Source organism: Engystomops pustulosus, chromosome 6, assembly GCF_040894005.1.
Source record: "Engystomops pustulosus chromosome 6, aEngPut4.maternal, whole genome shotgun sequence".
NCBI lineage: Eukaryota > Metazoa > Chordata > Amphibia > Anura > Leptodactylidae > Engystomops > Engystomops pustulosus.
Window position 1 is genome coordinate 15,000,815 of NC_092416.1, and position 20,006 is coordinate 15,020,820.

Consider the following 20,006-nt stretch of genomic DNA (forward strand, 5'->3'; position numbering starts at 1 on the left):
GCGGCATCCAGACACAGAATGATCCGAGCAGCGCGGGCAGCGGCTAGTCTATCCCAGGGTCACCTGATCAGGCCAGCCAACCACTGCTATCGACGTGTAAGGGTACCACGTCATGCTGGGTGGAGTGCAGAGTCTCCTGGCTTGTGATTGGCTCTGTTTCTGGCCGGCAAAAATCTAAACAGCGCGAGATGACATTTTCTCGAGCGGGCGAAATACTCGTCCGAGCAACGAGCAGTTGCGAGTATGCATGCTCGAACGAGTATGTTTGCTCATCTCTAGCTAGCATGTGCTAGCGGAGGGGATTTTAATACTGTCTTTAAAAAAATTCAATGCCTTCCCTCCTATATATCTATATGTGCTCCTATATGTTCCTATATGCAGAAGGGGAAACAACATTGTTGCCGGTGGCTGGCTTGACCTCGAGGGGGGTGGATAGACAGACATTCTGTGCTTCCTGGTAAGAAGACCCCACACTGCCTTCAATTTTTTTTAGCTTTTTTGCCATCTATTTTACTTTTCAATAACTGAATTGCAGAGATTTTTATCTACTCTTACAGATATAAAAGTGTCATGTAAACCACCATCCTCTCACCCCCATTCTTCTCATTTTGACTACTTGCAATGTTCTCGGTACATGATTAACGTGTCAATTTACTTCTAAGCAAAAAAAGAAATATAAATCACTGCAATGCATTTAATTAGATTTGGTTTTCCATTCTATTCTAGTAAGCTAAGCGTTAGAAGAAGTTGTCCAGCAGGAGAAGACACACATTGGCTGGAGTCAGGAGGACCTCATGGACGCTTCGCTTCGGTGCAGGTCACTGTTTCTTGATGAAAAAGTGCTCCATGGCGATCGGTGTAGTTATCACGGTCACAGTAGGATTTTGTGGCACATCCACGTTCAGCTGATGACTGTGCCCCAGGTCCTTCAAGATAAAATAAGAACATGCTCTTTACAAAACTTTTAACAATATTTCATTTGTTAAGATTGTCAGGACGGTAATGACCAATCACAGTTAGGGTTTGAATAATGGGACCAGTTTCCTTTTTCAGAATATTAACAAAAACTAATAGATAACAATCATTATTATTTTTGTTTACCAAGCCACAGACCCCAGCTAAAACATGTCAACTTAGACAACCGAACACCACAGTACAGCTGCAGTATGTGGAAGTTGTGATAGATCTGCGAGGAACATTCGAGCCCCCAAAACTCAACACCCTACAATGTAAATATTAATACAATTATCAACGAAACATTTCTCCACTTAGGCCCCTTCTACACTGGCGTTTTTCACGCGCGAGTTCTGCGCGTGCATTTGACGCGCAGAACTTGCATTGCACTCTGTCCCATTGTATTCAATGGGTCTTTCTTCATTTGCGTTGTTTTGCACGCGCGTGCTTGCGTTCGTTTGCACGCGCGTCAAAATCGCAGCATGCTCTATTTTTGCGATTCACGCGCATTTTTCACGCCCCATTCAAGTCTATGGGGACGTATCAAAAACGCATTGCACTCGCAAACATTGCAAGTGCAATGCGAGTGCAATGCGTTTTAAACGTAAGGGTTGCTAGGTGACCAGTATAACAGTATTTCCCCTGCTCGCGAACGATCATTTAATTAAAAAAACACAATGAAGAACAGTGAAGAATAGAATAAAAACAGTGAACACAGTGAAAACAGTGACCACAGGATCATTTAAGAGAAAAACACAGTGCAGAACACAGTGCAGAATAGATTACAGATGTTCGGCACATCTGCTTACTTGTCGGGAGATACGCGCGGAACGGTGCGAACAAAATAGCATGTGAAGAACAATATATATGTGTGAAGAAGACATTGCAGATGTATGGAAACATCTGCAATGTGTTCTTTACACACATATATATTGTTCTTCACATGCTATTTTGTTCGCACCGCTCCGCGCGTATCTCCCGACAAGTAAGCAGATGTGCCGAACATCTGTAATCTATTCTGCACTGTGTTCTGCACTGTGTTTTTATCTTAAATGATCCTGTGGTCACTGTGTTCACTGTTTTTATTCTATTCTTCACTGTTCTTCACATCTGCTAACTTGTCGGGAGATAATATACGCGCGCGGAACAGTGAAGAATAGATCGCAGATGTTTGCAACTTATCAGAAGACATTATTTTTCAATTAAATAAAACATTTTATTCCCGAACCTTGGTCCCTTTGAAAAAGTCCCATTGACTTAAAAAAACGCGCGTGAAAAACGCACCGAAAACGCAAAAAAACGCGAACAAAAATGAAACAAAAACGCAGCAAAAACGTCAGTTTTTCACGCATTGCACCCTGACGTGAAACGCAACGCTAGTGTGGAAGAGGCCTTAGTCTTGAGCCGGAGGTGGCCTGCAGCAGGAGGGATGGATAATCCATTGTATATGTGTCTTTAAGACACACATATGATTGATGATAACAGCATGTTTTTTCTTGTCTTTACACTCTGCATCCTTTACCTCTACACCTTCATCCTTTACCTTTTCACCTTTTACACCACGTGGGCAGAAGGCAAACTTGTGGGAGTGCTGGAGGTAAGTAATATGCTTATTGTGTTTTACTTGGGCGGGGGTCCTCCTGAACTCTGTATTAATAAATCAGGGATTCTGGGCTTCTGACTTCAGCATTAAATAAATGGGAGGGGGCTTCTGATCTCTGCATTAATTATTAAAGGGGTCAGGGGGTTGTTGATCTCTGCAATAATTAATAAGGGGGGCTAACTCTACATTAATAAAACTCAGATTAAACTAAAAAGGGGACCTAATAAGGAGGGGCTGCTCTACTCTGCATTAATAAAGATGGCAACATATTAATTATTGAGATGGTTGCTGTGCTACAATGCGAGGATGTAACATTTAATTAATAAGGGGGTGATGTTTGGGTATTGTTGGGTGCAGGTACATTAGATATATTAGCTGCAGGTAAGACAAGTTATTCCAATGCATTCATTTGAAAAAGTAGGTAAAGAAAAGTTTTAGTACCTTGTTCATAAGTTTTATGAAAAAAACACATGTCCTCCCCTCCTCTGCATTGTACGGTATTGGATGTCTCACACCAAGTAGAGCTATAAGAAGAGCAGGTTGGACAGACCAGACCATTGGGGGAAGTGTTATTTCTCTCATTCAGAACTGCACAAGAGGAAAATAGTAACAAAAATAACAATTATAGTTTTATCCAAGGAACATGTTATTCAGTGTCATCTCCTCCATGGACTGATAACCAGGACAGCTCAGTATAGCACAATGAGAGTTGGGCTCCACTATCCCCATGCACCTGTATTCTTATATTCTTCCCTCTCTCTTTCTATGTGAGATGTCTCTCATTGTGCCTAGGATGTTGCATAGATTACTATAGAAAATGTGCATTTTTGTAGTTGGTTTCAAGCTTACCATGGATCCAAACCCATCGCTGCCCTAGACCGTCAAGGATATTACTCTATACCCATGATGTATCTTAGATTGCAATTGTATTAGATTTAAATGTAAGAAGGAAACATTTTGTTTGATTTGGATAATGTGAAGGCTGGTTGACCTTTTGACCTTTAAAAATGTGTTAATATATTCAAAACAAAAGCAGCAGAAATAAACATTTAAGCAGCATAAACCAGCACAAATATAGGAAAATTGATTGGCACCAGTTTTGTTTGATTTGGGCAATGTGTGTGTGTGTGGGGGGGGGGGGACGGTTGACCTCTGATGACCCCTGGAAACTTTTATTACTATCTTAAAAACAATTGCGGCACAAACAGAAATTTCTGCTGCACAAACCAGAACAAAGGTTTGACACCAATTTTGTTTGATTTGAACAAGATGGGGGGGGGCAACTTCACTCAGGTGACTAGGTTTATACAGTAATATTAGAAGGAAATAAGACATCTGATGAGAGGCAAACCCATCCCTCTGGGACTAAAGAATATTAGTTAAAATATTGACCCGGTGAGGAGATGGAGTAGAGCATTGTCAGAACAAACAAAATAACAGATAAAGGGAAGTGAGGGTGACAAATAGAAGAAGGAGGATGGGGATAAGGGGATCCTATGTAATGGGCCCCCACAGAGAGGTCTCTGAGTTTCACCAATGTTACCCGTTCCATAGGTTATTATTTTTTAGTCACATATAAACCATTCAATGCTTTATGTCAGTAATATGGAAACCCAACACTGAGTAAAATTTTCATTTTCAACCTAAATAAAGTTGTCAAAGTAAAACAAATAAATAAATGACTTACATGTACTATTAGATGGAATACAGTGAGAAGTGTCACAACATGAAATGACTTCTAGGCGGTGACTATCTCCAGTGCTTGTGCTAAACTTGTAGCCACAGTCAGATGGAGCCACACAATGCGGTTCCACATGGAAGACGTCATTTCCAGCTACAAATAACAAGGGAAACAAACCAATTTCTTAAACGTAAATATCAGAAAAAAAACATATTTAAAGGACATTTACCATCACAATACCTGACCATGCATAATTACTACTCGGAGGAGCCAAGAAGTGTTCTGCAGAGTGCCTCAGGATTATTTACATATTTCATAGTATCATAGTTTATACGGTTAAAAAAAGACACTTGTCCATCAAGTTCAACCAAGGAAGGGAGAGGATCGGATGAGGAAGGGATTTATGGGAAACAATTCTATATAACATAACCATCAATGTTGTTTAGGTGTTAAAAGGCATCTAGACCCTTCTTGAAGCTCTCTGCTGTCCCTGCTGTGACCAGCGCCTGAGCTCCGCTATTCCACAGATTGACAGTTCTCATAGTAAAAAAGCCCTGTCACCTCCGGTGATTAAACCTTGATTTATAAAACCCTTAGGCTACATTCACACTGCCGTATGGGGGACGTATATACGGCTGACGTTTATATGGCCGATATACGTCCCCCATAGACGGCAATGGGCGCACGGCACCACACGTGCGGCACCGTACCGTTCCGTACCCAGGAAAAAGATAGGACATGTCCTATCTTTCCCCGTAATACGGCGCCGTGCGCCATACATCCCTATGGAGAGGGGCGGGGATGAGCTGCGCTCACTTCCTCCTCCTCTCCCCGTGCACTGTCGTTGCCCAGTACGGTACGGGCGGGCAACGGCAGTGTGAATACAGCCTTAGGCTGTCAACTGTTAACCAAGGCAAATGCAATTGTCTGGTTGTCTGCTTTCAAAAAATATATAGGGTTTAGTTGTGCCTTTACTTTTTAATCTGTTTTATTGCTCCATTTTGCAGGTTGTGACTGTCTTAAAATTTCTAGCTGAAAAGCAGATATTTCGTTATTTCAGTTTTAGTGATATTACAATTTATTCATGCGAACATATGACTATGAGGTAGCTGTCAACTCTATACATGTCCATCTATTACATTTTGGAGATGTGAAGGGGACACATTTTTTGCCATCAAAGTCAAATTTTGTGTATTTTTTTTTATCAAATGTTACAGTTATAATCAAAATTGCATGAAGGCGCCTATGTCTATAAACTCTTTAATGCAACTTTGAAAATGGGGCATCTGTCTGCTTTCTGAAAATATATCTCCTATCTATTACATATCCATCTATCAATCTTCTATCTCTCCTCTACTGTATTTAGCTCTCATATCTCTCTACTGTATATAATCTACTTTATATTTCTGCATCTATAAATCTATATCATCTTCCCCTTCATGACGCCTCTGGTCCTGCTCACAGCAAATTTGCAGCAAGTGTTGGCTGGAATGTCCAAATTCTGATTAACTGTAACTGAACTGACGGTTCCGGTTGCTCAGTTTCGGGCCAGCACACGCTGCAAGTTTAGACGTTTGGAGATTTGCTAGTTGCACACATCAAACTTGCTCATGTTTAAGCAGCATAAGGCCTCTTACACATAGAGATAGTTTGGGGAAATGTGCAGCAACAATATAAATGGTTAACAGACATCCCATGGGGCAGATTTACTTTCCCGGTCCATTCGCAATCCAGCGGCGCGTTCTCTGTGGTGGATTCACTACGGTAGTTCCTCCGATGTCCACCAGGTGGCGCTGCTGTGCTAAAGAGCATCGGAACACACTCAAGTTCACCGGCCTATTCCTAGTGAAGGTAAGTGCAAGCTCTGGGGCACTTTTTTTTTTTTTTAAATGCGGCGTTTTTTCCGAATCCGTCGGGTTTTCGTTCGGCCACGGCCCCCGATTTCCGTTGCGGGCATGCCAGCGCCGATGCGCCACAATCCGATCGCGTGCGCCAAAATCCCGGGGCAATACAGGGAAAAATCGGCGCAAATCGGAAATATTCGGGTAACACGTCGGGAAAACGCGAATCGGGACCTTAGTAAATGACCCCCAATGTCTTTCTAATACACACAGCTGTAAGTTCCGAGTCCAATTTCTACCCAATATTGCGGTTTGGGAGGTCTTTTTTCCAGTGATCTGAGTGGACCCAAACAAAGGACACAAACAACTGACCACATTCATTTGAAGTAGGATTTATTCTGAGCAGGGTCGGCTCCAGGTTTCAGTAGGCCCCTGGGCGACAGATCCTCAGTGGCCCCTTTACAATGAACTCCCATCGAGGCATTCAAAATTTCCGAAACTAAAACAATCTCCTGTTCCCTAAAATATTCCCTAGTTTATCATCCCAAACAGCCCCACATGGTTATATTTTATACAGCCCCCTTGAGGTTATTTTATATACGGCCCCCTCATGGTTATTTTATATAGGCCCACCTCACACCCTATGGTTTCATTAGATACCACCCCACTCACACTCATGGATTCCTTATGTGCGCCCCCCAGCTGCTATGGGCCCCGGCACTTGCCCAGGTATGCCCATTGCTGGTGCCGGCCATGAATCATCATCATAAATATGGTATGGAAATATAATGAAATAAAGTAACAGCTTCTCTTACATCGTATAACTTACATAACTTGGTCTGTGAGAATTTGAATCCACATGACTGGTCCTGACCACAGATATACATGCGACCATGGCAAGAGGAGGAGGAGGGATCACATTCTGTGCACATGAGACCGATACCTAAAGAAATATCACACGATTAGCTCAGATGTCTTTCCCTTGCAGATGTCATCCAATGACAGTTACCGACATTACAGAATTGAGGTATTGTCAAAGTACGGGCAGTCCCCGGGTTACGTACAAGATAGGTTCCATACGTTTGTTCTTAAGTTAAATTTGTATGTAAGTCGAAACTGTATATTTTAACTGTATATTTATAATTGTAGCTCCAGACAAAATTTCGTTTTTGCCCTAATGACAATTGGAGTTTCAAAACTTTTTGCTGTAATGGGACCAAGGATTATCCATAAAGCTTCATTACAGACACCTTACAGCTGATCATTGCAGCCTGGGACTATAGTAACATCCAGAGAGGTCACCAGAGTTCACAGTGGTCAGAGGGGTCCGTCTTTAACTAGGGGTCGTCTGTAAGTCAGGTGTCCTTAAGTAGGGGACCACCTGTATGACAATTAGAACATAAGGTGGACATAGGGAATATAGACAAGGCTGGTCCACATAAGGAAAGTCGTAACAATGTTAAATTCAGTTACATAACGTGTGTATGTATCCCAGTGTGTGATCTACTTACGATAATTGTCTCCGATTCCCATTTGCTCTTGGTTTGCTCCCTTCAAGCCCCATTCTGAATCCGGAGGCACTGCATTATCATAGGAAGATTTTAAGAGCAATAAACTGGAGACATTCATGAAAACACCACAGGAATGAGAGAGAGGAAACCAATCATTGACACAAGGGGGGATATTTATCATACACTGGCGCTCGTGCGAATTCGTAGCCCGATAGGCTTCTGAGGCTTCTGCCTCTTGATGTATCGGGCTGCCAGTAGCGCAGCGTTTAACCTACGCCAGGCCCTGTGAAAATTCGCCGGCTGCAGCGAGTGCGCAGGCGCGGGGACAGTAACACACCGCGCCGGCCCACTCCCGTCCGGCCGCGCGGATTGGGAAAAATAATCGCAAACGCTAGCAATAAGCAAAATTTCAGGGCCTCTGCGCCAGTGACGGTGCGCAGAGGTCCGGATAAATATGCCCCAAGGACTCAATGCAGCTCCAGAATTTATGGTCATTCATGGATCCCCCCCTCCCCATCCACACTCATGAGACCCCATCTTTCTAAAGCCCAAGTCATCTCTAATGGTGTAAACAAATACAACATAACTTTTCCTCACTGTCTTGGGTTTCCAGTCCTTCTTCACTGCTCTGTCTAGTAGGTGAAGGATTGATAGACCAGCAGGCACAGATCTGGCGATTTTACGGTGTTTAATGTGCAGAAAAAGAAAAGTTACAAACAACTGGATGGTGCATTTCATCAATCCCAGATTTATTCCCAAATTTAGACTCACTGGCCCATATTTATTGAGGTGTTTGCGCCAGTTTTCTGTCTGACTTTGCACTAGGAACGTGAAAACTCTTCATACCCGTATAAAGTGTATGCGCCAGTTTTGTGTCACGACTACGGTGTGTCCGACAAAACGGAAAAAAATGGGCACCAAAAGGGGCGAGTTACTGCTTCGTCCAACCGTACGCTGCAATTCTGTCCGATTGTGTCTGTGCCACAATTCTGCAGTATGAACAAAGGGCACCAAAAAAATGGTGCACTCTACCGGATTCATGAAGAATTCCCGAATGTGGTGCCGTCTACACTAAACACAGGCATAACTTCACAGACGCCACTGTTTATGGGAAATGTGGGACTAAATGTTTTAAACCTATCTCGTTTCTTAATATAAAGTATATTAGGCATAAGATTGATAGCCGTTTGGGGGAGATTTATCATACAACAGAGCTCGTGGCTGGCATATAATGGGAACACCACCCCTCCGGCACTAGGCAATACATCAAGAGGCTTAGGCCCCTTGATGTATCTGGTAGGTGGCTGTACCAGTGGGCAAAACTATCTGTTTTGCTCAAAATCCATGTGAATGTTTGCATGGTCTAGGTCAGTGGTGGCGAACCTATGGCACTGGTGCCAGAGATGGCACACGGGCTGTCTCCCAGGCACCAAGTTTGCCAGACATGGCATCTTCCTGTAGTCTCAGGCAGTCCAAGTAGTGCACTGCTATTTTAAAGTGGCCCATCCTGTGCTGCTTGAAGAGTGAAAAGGTGTGGACAGGGTCCGATTGGAGCTCAAAGATTCTGTTAGCAATAAGTTTGTTACTGCCTAAATTGCCATGTTGGCACTTCGGGAAAAGCTAGTGGTTTTTGGGTCTCATTTAGAGCACTCGATCTCTAAAAGGTTCACCATCACTGGTCTAAGTAGTGCGCAATTTTGGGGTAGGAGCACCCCGCACCGGCCTACACCGCAGGGTCTACTTCTACCTTGGCATGGAGCTGGCATAAAGGGAAAAATAATCCCCATACCTGGTGATTATTTCAGAGCTTCTACATCAGTATTATGACATAGAAGCCCTGATAAATGTCCCCCATTATTTATATCATTTTTTTTCTTGCTATTTATTAAAAGAATATGAACTACAGGAAATATCCCTACCTGAAAAAAAAAACATGTTCTTGCCTCAAAACAGCCACCGAACCCAAAGAATATTACAGTCAGTAATAAAGTTTCTTCAACTAACCATTAGAGATGGGCCCATCGTAGCAAAGCTTCACCTCAAGTCCTACATTGTATTTGTGTTCCATCTCTTACATACAATTATCTACTCATCGCAAGTCAAACTATGAAAGACAAATTCTCTCCCATTTCCTCTTCTTTTTCTTCTTCATTAAGATATTTTGCAATTTTTTTTTAGCAATTCAACTCTTACTTATATTAAAAATCCTTTCCAAAATATAAAAAAAATATTAATATTAAAATATGAATTATTATTAAGAAAATATACCGTAATAATAAAAATGGTAAAACCATAAAAATGTAAACAAGCATATAAACACAAATCTCTTTTATACATATTAGAAAACTCACTTGTTGCTGCAAGAGCTACAAATAGACTCAGAATCACCAGCAGCCTGGACATTTTTCGGCTCCTGTAGGTTGTATTGTGCTATGAGACATGGTTGGGATCCCTAATTTATAGGGTTATTTTTTGGCGGGTGCATGGGAGGATCCTAGTAACAATTTATCTCACTCATCTCAGCTCAGTTTACTGTCCTCCTGTTATTTTTCCATATTGACACAAGAAGCACGAAGAGTAATTCTTCATTAAATAATACACCATAAAATATCACAATTTCATTGTAATTGTAACAGAAAAATTACTGTATATACTCGAGTATAAGCCGACCCAAGTATAAGCCGGGGCCCCTAATTTTAACACAAAAACCTGGTAAAACCTATATTTTTTTTACTTGAGTGTAAGCCGAGTTTGGGTTTTCAGCACATTTTTTTGTGCTAAAAAACTAGGCTTATACTCGAGTATATATGGTAATTTAAAAATGTGTTGATGAAAACGACCTGTTCTACAAAAAAAAGCAACTCTGTTTTGAATATATTTTTGGTAAAGTGAAAAAAAGGTTAAATATTGATGAAAAGTACAAATAATTTACACTTATAGTTGTTTGTGACCACCCATGATAAAAGAGAAAACTGATATTTTTATACCTTAAAGGGGTTTTCTCGCCAGGGCATTCAGATTCAATTTAATTAATCTGCTATATATATATATATACATTTCTTCAATTAGATGTTTTTACATTTTTTTTTACCTGTGTGAAGATAATTTCTTATAAATGTAGTAACATGGTCCCTTAGAATCAAGACTGTGTCCTTGGATACGACCACCTCTGCTGGAGGGATTGCACAAGGAAACAAATAGTTTTAGGTATATGAAATGTCCGGGAGTTACTGCAGGTCCCACAGCCGTCCTGTGGTAATGATCGCTGAACCCAGGTGGTCAGGCACTGATCAATAGCCCATGTGTGGCCACTGCTGCCTAAATGTGAGGTGGTCGTATCCGAGGTAGCTATCTTGTTTCTAAGGGACAACATGGCTACATTTATGAGAAATTATCTTCACACAGGAACATTTTTTTTAATAACATCCAATTGAAGAAATGTTTACATATGGCAAATGAATTAAATTAAATGTGAATGCCCAGATGGGAAAACCCCATTTAGGATGCATTAAGACGAACGTATGGCCGCACAGCTATGGCCGAGCCAGCACGCGTCCAGTGCCATGGAGAGGAGGAGGGGTGAGCCATCCCCTCTCCATTGAAATGCATGGCACACGGGCTGTAACATGGGGAAACATAGAACACACCCCGCATATGTTCCTCTAAATGCAGCCTAATGGTGTGTGATGTAACTGTACTTCACATTGTTAAATTCAAAGTCCAAGAAACACTAAAGTCGGGTGCCAGAAAACAGATCTAGAGCCATAACAGATTTTCGTCTAAGTTTGCACTAAAAATAGTGGGGCACATTTACTTACACGTCCTGACGTGTTCCCTGAAAGTGCATTGTCCGACGATCATGCATTGTGCCGCGATTCACTAAGATCCTGCACCCGATATCCTGCATGTGTCGCTTCCCCGCTCAGGACCGCCGGAGTTCACCTTCTTCTTCCTGGTGCATGTAGGTGCATTGTCCGTGTATAATGCGCTGTGCGGGGAGTCACTAAGATCCTGCGCCCGATATCCTGCATGTGGTGCTTCCCCGCTCAGGTCCCCGGAGTTCACCTTCTTCTTCCTGGTTCATGTAAGTGCATTGTCCGTGGATAATGCGCTGTGCAGGGAGTCACTAAGATCCTGCGCCTGATATCCTGCATGTGTGGCTTCCCCGTTCAGGTCCCCGGAGTTCACCTTCTTCTTCCTGGTGCATGTAAGTGCATTGTCCGTGTATAATGCGCTGTGCGGGGAGTCACTAAGATCCTGCGCCCGATATCCTGCATGTGTGGCTTCCCCGCTCAGGACCGCCGGAGTTCACCTTCTTCTTCCTGGTGCATGTAAGTGCATTGTCCGTGTATAATGCGCTGTGCGGGGAGTCACTAAGATCGTGCGCCCGATATCCTGCATGTGTCACTTCCCTGCTCAGGTCCCCGGAGTTCAGGTTCTTCTTCCTGGTGCATGTAAGTGCATTGTCTGTGTATAATGCGCTGGGCGGGGAGTCACTAAGATCGTGCGCCCGATATCCTGCATGTGTCACTTCCCTGCTCAGGTCCCCGGAGTTCAGGTTCTTCTTCCCGGTGCATGTAAGTGCATTGTCCGTGTATAAAGCACTGTGCGGGGAGTCACTAAGATTGTGCCCCCGATATCCTGCATGCGTCGCTTCCCCGCTCAGGTCCCCGGAGTTCAGCTTCTTCTTCCTGGTGCATGTAAGTGCATTGTCCGTGTATAATGTGCTGTGCGGGGAGTCACTAAGATTGTGCCCCCGATATCCTGCATGTGTCGCTTCCCCGCTCAGGTCCCCGGAGTTCACCTTCTTCTTCCTGGTGCATGTAAGTGCATTGTCTGTGTATAATGCGCTGTGCGGGGAGTCACTGAGATCGTGCACCCGATATCCTGCATGTGTCGCTTCCCCGCTCAGGTCCCCGGAGTTCACCTTCTTCTTCCTGGTGCATGTAAGTGCATTGTCCGTGTATAATGCGCTGTGCGGGGAGTCACTAAGATCGTGCCCCCGATATCCTGCATGTGTCGCTTCCCCGCTCAGGTCCCCGGAGTTCACCTTCTTCTCGGTGCATGTAAGTGCATTGTCTTGCGACACAATTTGAAAGTTAAATCCCGCGCACAGTCCGAATCAGTCAGATCGTCCGACAGCCCCCCCATGTTTGTCGCATGAAAGTCAGCGCAGCTGCGCCACAATCCGATCACGTGCGACACATCCCCTGCTAAATGTCAGAAAATCCGACAACCCTTAGTAAATAAGCCCTAATGTCTTTGGAGCTTACACATGTATTTACAAAGTGTTTGTGCCACTTTTGTGTTGCGGCAGAACTTTGTAAAAAACTTCGCACCTAAGGGGACCTGTTGCTGTGTGTTCCTAGTTTGCGCCACATTTATTACTGCGCTTCACTACGATTGTGTCACAACAGAATGAAAGAAACTGAAAGTGCGTCACATCCTGAAAACAGACCAGGTGTACTAAAAGGCGCAGAGTGCACATTAGTGAGGCAAACTGCACCAGTTTTCATATTTCTGGCCCAATTTATTGTACATATAAAGGGCCAGAAATTTTATAAAAGAAATAAAATTCTCACATCTCAATCCCCTAGTGATGTTAACACAATAAAGATTATTTTAACCCCTTACTTTAAAATGTTACAGTGTTATTGCTGTTTTAGCTCCTATCTCTCCCTCGACTGCTCAGTGTAAAATCCCAGGGTGTGGGTGGGGCCTCTCGCCGGCCACGCCCCCGAATTCCATCGCATACAACCCGGCGCGCCGAAACCCGTCGGAATTTGGCGCAAAACGGAAAAAGTCAGGAAACCCGACTAAAGTGCTGCCGCGGAGCCCTTAGTAAATGTGCCCCATTATGATCCATCTAGTTCTATGGGGTGACAATGTGGTTAGATTATGAGGGTACAAGGTGTATATACACTTTCATCTGGCTTCTCACATTGTACTAACCCACTAACACATTGGGGCACATTTACTTACCCAGTTCATTCGCGTTCCAGCGGCGGCTTCTCCGATGATCGTTCGGGTCTTTCGACGATTCACTAAGGTCCTGCGCCCGATGTCCACCAGGTGTCGCTGCTGCGCCGAGGTCCGCTGGAGTTCACTGTCTTCATCCTGGTGCATGTGATTATGGCTCTTGCGACACAAATTCTTTTTTTAAATATGGCGTTTTTTCCGAATCCGTCGGGTTATCCAGTCACTAAGGACATGATAGGACATGTCCAATCTTTTCCCGTGTTACGGCGCCGTGCGTAATATGTTCCTATGGAGAGAGGCGGGGGTGAGCAGCACTCACCTCCTCCTCCTCTCCCCGCGCGCTGCCATGTGCCCGCCGTGCTACGGTTCGGCAGGCAACGGCAGTGTGCATCCAGCCTTACACTGTAAGCTCTGCTACATCTCACAGATATGTGCCTGCCGCCCCTTTACTCCGGATCATTTATCTCCTTGTAGCTTATAGTTTGCAGCTTCTCTCTCTGCTCACCATGTGCTGACAGGATGTAATCAGTGAGTGTCTCTGAGCTCCGTGCAGGGGGTGGGGCTACAGGCAGACAGCAGAGACAGACACCAACCCAGCTCCAAAATGGCTGCCGACTCTAAGTGAGAAGTTACTGGGTCGTGTCTAGGGGAACTTGAAATTGTGTACACCAGGACTGATAGAGACAGGTTGGTTTTATATCTGTGAAATGCTGTTTTTTCATTAAGTATGGAAAACAGATGTTTATCTATATGTTGTGCCTACAAATGAGACTCAAAAAGGGGGAGGAGCTGAGCACTAATGTATAAATTGTATATGTGTATAGACAACAACCAGCCATGGGGACTAAGCAGACACCAGTAGATATAAAAAAAGAAAGCTGAATCACCCACAAGGTGGATGTATGTTCCCCATGCCCCGACGGGTGTTTTGTTTGGCTTCTTCTGTTCATTGTTTTTATACCTGCTGTATATTTGCATAAATGTAGTTTATATAATAGGAATCCTATAAACTGCTACATGGTTCTACATACTTTACCATCATGCTAAATGCAGTAGATCAAACATTACAGAGGTCTTCCCAATATGTAGGATTATCCTATACACCATGACAGCCCCATAGTGCCACCATGTATACCCATGTATATAGGACTTCCAGGACACCTATCTCCTGCAGGGAAACACATATATACTTTTTCTAAGCCCTAAACCACTTCTCTCTTCTCTAGACCCCAAGGGAATTAACATTCACAATTATCTTCCATGTTACTTGCTACGAAGGCTCTGAGGTGACATTGGGTGTGGGCCATGGTAAGACAATAGTGAAATGTCTATAAAACAAGGGGATTCTTCTGTCAGGATCACATTGTCCTAGTCCAGGAGGTGTCTGTACCTTGTACAAGTAATGGCAATCCTTCACTAAGAACATCTTCTGAAAGTAAATACTATGAAATATAACAAGTAACATAGAGACATAACCCTTTCATTACATGAGATCACCACTTACATGAGGTCAGTGGGGATGGGGTAGAGACAGGATCCATTGTACAAGGTCTTGTGATTTGCACAGGGCCAGGATAAGGGCTAGGCAAACACTGGAAGTCGCCTAGGGCCCAGGTTGGCTCAGCCTGGTGGGGGGGGGGGGCAGGTTTGAATATTACAGTCACACTTTAAGACCAGTGCACTGCTCAGGCCGTCACCGTCATCATCAGTGAGTTTACAGCCGCCGCTGTCTGCCCGACCCCACACCAAGCAAATTAGTGCAGATGTCACAGTGGACAAACAAAGGCAACCACCTGCCCCCAGGGCCGGGACAAGCAATTTTAGTCCCCCACCATAACAAAAAAATGGTTCCCCAACCCCCATGCAATCTTGCACCAATCTTTTTCCTTAACCCTTACACTCCTCACTCACATTTTACAAAATAATATCTTTTAATAAATATTTAATATCTAATATAAGCTTTGCGGAAGATGCATTGGAAGGTACAACGCAAGAGGCAGGAATAGCAGGTACTGTATGTCAATGGTTGGCCGTGGTGGTACCAGCTTCGGCATGGGACCAGGAGTCTCTGTGTGGCTGGAATCGAGGTCAGCACACAAATATACAACTGGAACAATGGATAAAAGCTGGCTGAGGAAAGGTGTAGAAAACTATAGAAATAGTTGGGAGAGACACAGACATTACTGTCTTCTTGTATCTGTCTCCGCTCCCTTCCTCCTCTTCTTCCTCTAATTGAAATCTAAGCCTGGAGTGCACAGAAAACAGGAGCATAGGGTTACATCACTACTCACAATAGATGATGTCACAGCTTATCTCCCCCCCCCGTACAATTACCTCTATATAGATAAAACTGACCAATCATTACATCACTACTGACAATAGATGATGTCACAGCTTATCTCCTCCGCCTCCCTGTACAATGACCTCTAAATAGATAACACTGACCCATCATTACATCACTACTGACAATAGATGATGTCACAGCTTATCTCCTCCCCCTCCCTGTACAATGACTTCTATATAGATAACACTGACCCATCATTACATCACTACTGACAATAGGTGATGTCACAGCTTATCTCCTCCCCCTTCCTGTACAATGGCCTCTATATAGATAACAGTAACCCATCATTACATCACTACTGACAATAGATGATGTCACAGCTTATCTCCTCCCCCTCCCTGTACAATGACCCCTATATAGATAACACTGACCCATCATTACATCACTACTGACAATAGATGATGTCACAGCTTATCCCCTCCCCCTCCCTGTATAATGACCTCTATATAGATAACACTGACTCATCATTACATCACTACTGACAATAGATGATGTCACAGCTTATCTCCTCCCCCTCCCTGTACAATGGCCTCTATATAGATAACACTGACCCATCATTACATCATTACTGACAATAGATGATGTCACAGCTTATCCCCTCCCCCGTCCTGTACAATGACCTCTATATAAATAACACTGACCCATCATTACATCACTACTGACAAAATATATGATGTCACAACTTATCTCCTCCCCCACCCTGTACAATGACCTCTATATAGATAACACTGACCCATTATTACATCACTACTGATAACAGATGTTGTCACAGCTTATTCCTCCCCCTACCTGTACAATGACCCCTATATAGATAACACTGACCCATCATTACATCACTACTGACAATAGATGATGTCACAGCTTATCCCCTCCCCCTCCCTGTATAATGACCTCTATATAGATAACACTGACTCATCATTACATCACTACTGACAATAGATGATGTCACAGCTTATCTCCTCCCCCTCCCTGTACAATGGCCTCTATATAGATAACACTGACCCATCATTACATCACTACTGACAATAGATGATGTCACAGCTTATCTCCTCCCCCTCCCTGTACAATGACTTCTATATAGATAACACTGACCCATCATTACATCACTACTGACAATAGGTGATGTCACAGCTTATCTCCTCCCCCTTCCTGTACAATGGCCTCTATATAGATAACAGTAACCCATCATTACATCACTACTGACAATAGATGATGTCACAGCTTATCTCCTCCCCCTCCCTGTACAATGACCCCTATATAGATAACACTGACCCATCATTACATCACTACTGACAATAGATGATGTCACAGCTTATCCCCTCCCCCTCCCTGTATAATGACCTCTATATAGATAACACTGACTCATCATTACATCACTACTGACAATAGATGATGTCACAGCTTATCTCCTCCCCTCCCTGTACAATGACCTCTATATAGATAACACTGACCCATCATTACATCACTGCCGACAATAGATGATGTCACATCTTATCTCTTCCTCCCTGTACAATGGCCTCTATATAGATAACACTGACCCATCATTACATCACTACTGACAATAGATGATGTCACAGCTTATCTCCTCCTCCTCTCTGTACAATGACCTCTATATAGATAACACTGACCCATCACTACATCACTACAGACCATAGATGATGTCACACCTTATCTCCTCCTCCTCTCTGTACAATGACCTCTATATAAATAACACTGACCCATCATTACATCACTGCTGACAATAGATTATGTCACATCTTATCTCTTCCTCCCTGTACAATGACCTCTATATAGATAAAACTGACCCATCATTACATCACTACTGACAATAGATGATGTCACAGCTTATCTCCTCCCCCTCCCTGTACAATGACCTCTATATAGATAACACTGACCCATCACTACATCACTACAGACCATAGATGATGTCACAGCTTATCTCCTCCCCCTCCTTGTACAATGACCTCTATATAGATAACACTGACCCATCATTACATCACTACTGGAAATAGATGATGTCACAGCTTATCTCCTCCCCTCCCTGTATAATGACCTCTATATAGATAATACTGACCCATCGTTACATCACTATTGACAATAGATAATGTCACACCTTATCTCCTCCTCCTCTCTGTACAATGACCTCTATATAAATAACACTGCCCCATCATTACATCGCTATTGACAATAGATGATGTCACAGCTTATCTCCTCCCCCTCCCTGTACAATGACCTCTATATAGATAACACTGACCCATCATTACATCACTACTGACAATAGATGATGTCACAGCTTATCTCCTCCCCCTCCCTGTACAATGACCTCTATATAGATAAAACTGACCCATCATTACATCACTACTGACAATAGATGATGCCACAGCTTATCTCCTCCACCCCTTCATGTACAATGACCTCTATATAGATAACACTGACCCATCATTACATCACTACTGTCAATAGATGATGTCACAGCTTATCTCCTCCCCCTCCCTGTACAATGACCTCTATATAGATAACACTGACCCATCATTACATCACTACTGACAATAGATGATGTCACAGCTTATCTCCTCCCCCTCCCTGTACAATGACCTTTATATAGATAACACTGACCCATCATTACATCACTACTGACAATTGATGATGTCACAGCTTATCTCCTCCCCTCCTGTATAATGACCTCTATATAGATAGTACTGACCCATCATTACATCACTACTGACAATAGATGATGTCACAGCTTATCTCCTCCCCTCCTGTACAATGACCTCTATATAGATAACACTGACTCATCATTACATTACTATTGACAATAGATGATGTCACAGCTTATCTCCTCCTCCTCCCTGTACAATGACCTCTATATAGATAACACTGACCCATCATTACATCACTACTGACAATAGATGATGTCACAGCTTATCTCCTCCCCCTCCTTGTACAATGACCTCTATATAGATAACACTGACCCATCATTACATCACTACTGACAATAGATGATGTCACAGCTTATCCCCTCCCCTCCTGTATAATGACCTCTATATAGATAACACTGACCCATCATTACATCACTACTGACAATAGATGATGTCACAGCTTATCTCCTCCCCTCCTGTACAATGACCTCTATATAGATAACACTGACCCATCATTACATTACTATTGACAATAGATGATGTCACAGCTTATCCTCTCCTCCCTGTACAATGACCTCTATATAGATAACACTGACCCATAATTACATCATTACTGACAATAGATGATGTCACAGCTTATCCCCTCCCCCTTCCTGTACAATGACCTCTATATAAATAACACTGACCCATCATTACATCACTACTGACAATAGATGATGTCACAGCTTATCCTCTCCCCCTTCCTGTACAATGACCTCTATATAGATAACACTGACCCATCATTACATCACTACTGACAATAGATGATGTCACAGCTTATCTCCTCCCCCTCCCTGTACAATGACCTCTATATAGATAACACTGACCCATCATTACATCACTACTGACAATAGATGATGTCACAGCTTATCTCCTCCCTCTCCTTGTACAATGACCTCTATATAGATAACACTGACCCATTATTACATCACTACTGACAATAGATGATGTCACAGCTTCTTGTCAATTTTGCTATAAGCCCATATTACTCCGCTCTCTTCCAGCTCCCACTATTTGTGACACAATGAGGATCGACAGAAGGGTCACTTCTAAAATGTCTGACCTGTATAGAAGGGTTGGGGATACATATAGGTATATATGACAAAGATTATGATTCACTCTCTCATCTTTTTGGCTTTACTTGTTTGTGCATTTTGCCATTCTTCATCCTTGATGTGCGATTCTAAAAACAGATTTTGTCTTCGAGGCCTTGTGTGTGGTTCCAAATTCACATATAATTATTCCAGTAAGTTCCATGATGTGGGGGAAGCTGTTACCTCTCCTGATCAAACTGTTATACATCACTACTGGTAAATATGCCACAAGCAATAGTAATATTGTATTATCCTCTTATACACAAGCATATGTGTGGGTACAATACAAAGAGGAACAAAGGACCCCCAATCACAATAATG

At 43.1% G+C, this 20,006-nt stretch overlaps 1 protein-coding gene across 1 annotated transcript; it reads right to left on the reverse strand.

The window, feature by feature from the left end:
• Nucleotides 1-566: 566 nt before the first annotated feature.
• LOC140065860 (phospholipase A2 inhibitor and Ly6/PLAUR domain-containing protein-like) lies at nucleotides 567-9,658 on the reverse strand. Its single transcript, XM_072113418.1, has 6 exons — nucleotides 9,595-9,658; nucleotides 7,591-7,659; nucleotides 6,909-7,022; nucleotides 4,245-4,391; nucleotides 2,999-3,145; nucleotides 567-926 (listed from the first exon to the last, which is right to left on the reverse strand). Exons 1-6 carry the CDS (start codon nucleotides 9,656-9,658, stop codon nucleotides 793-795), a joined length of 675 nt encoding a protein of 224 aa, XP_071969519.1. The 3' UTR covers nucleotides 567-792.
• Nucleotides 9,659-20,006: the final 10,348 nt, after the last annotated feature.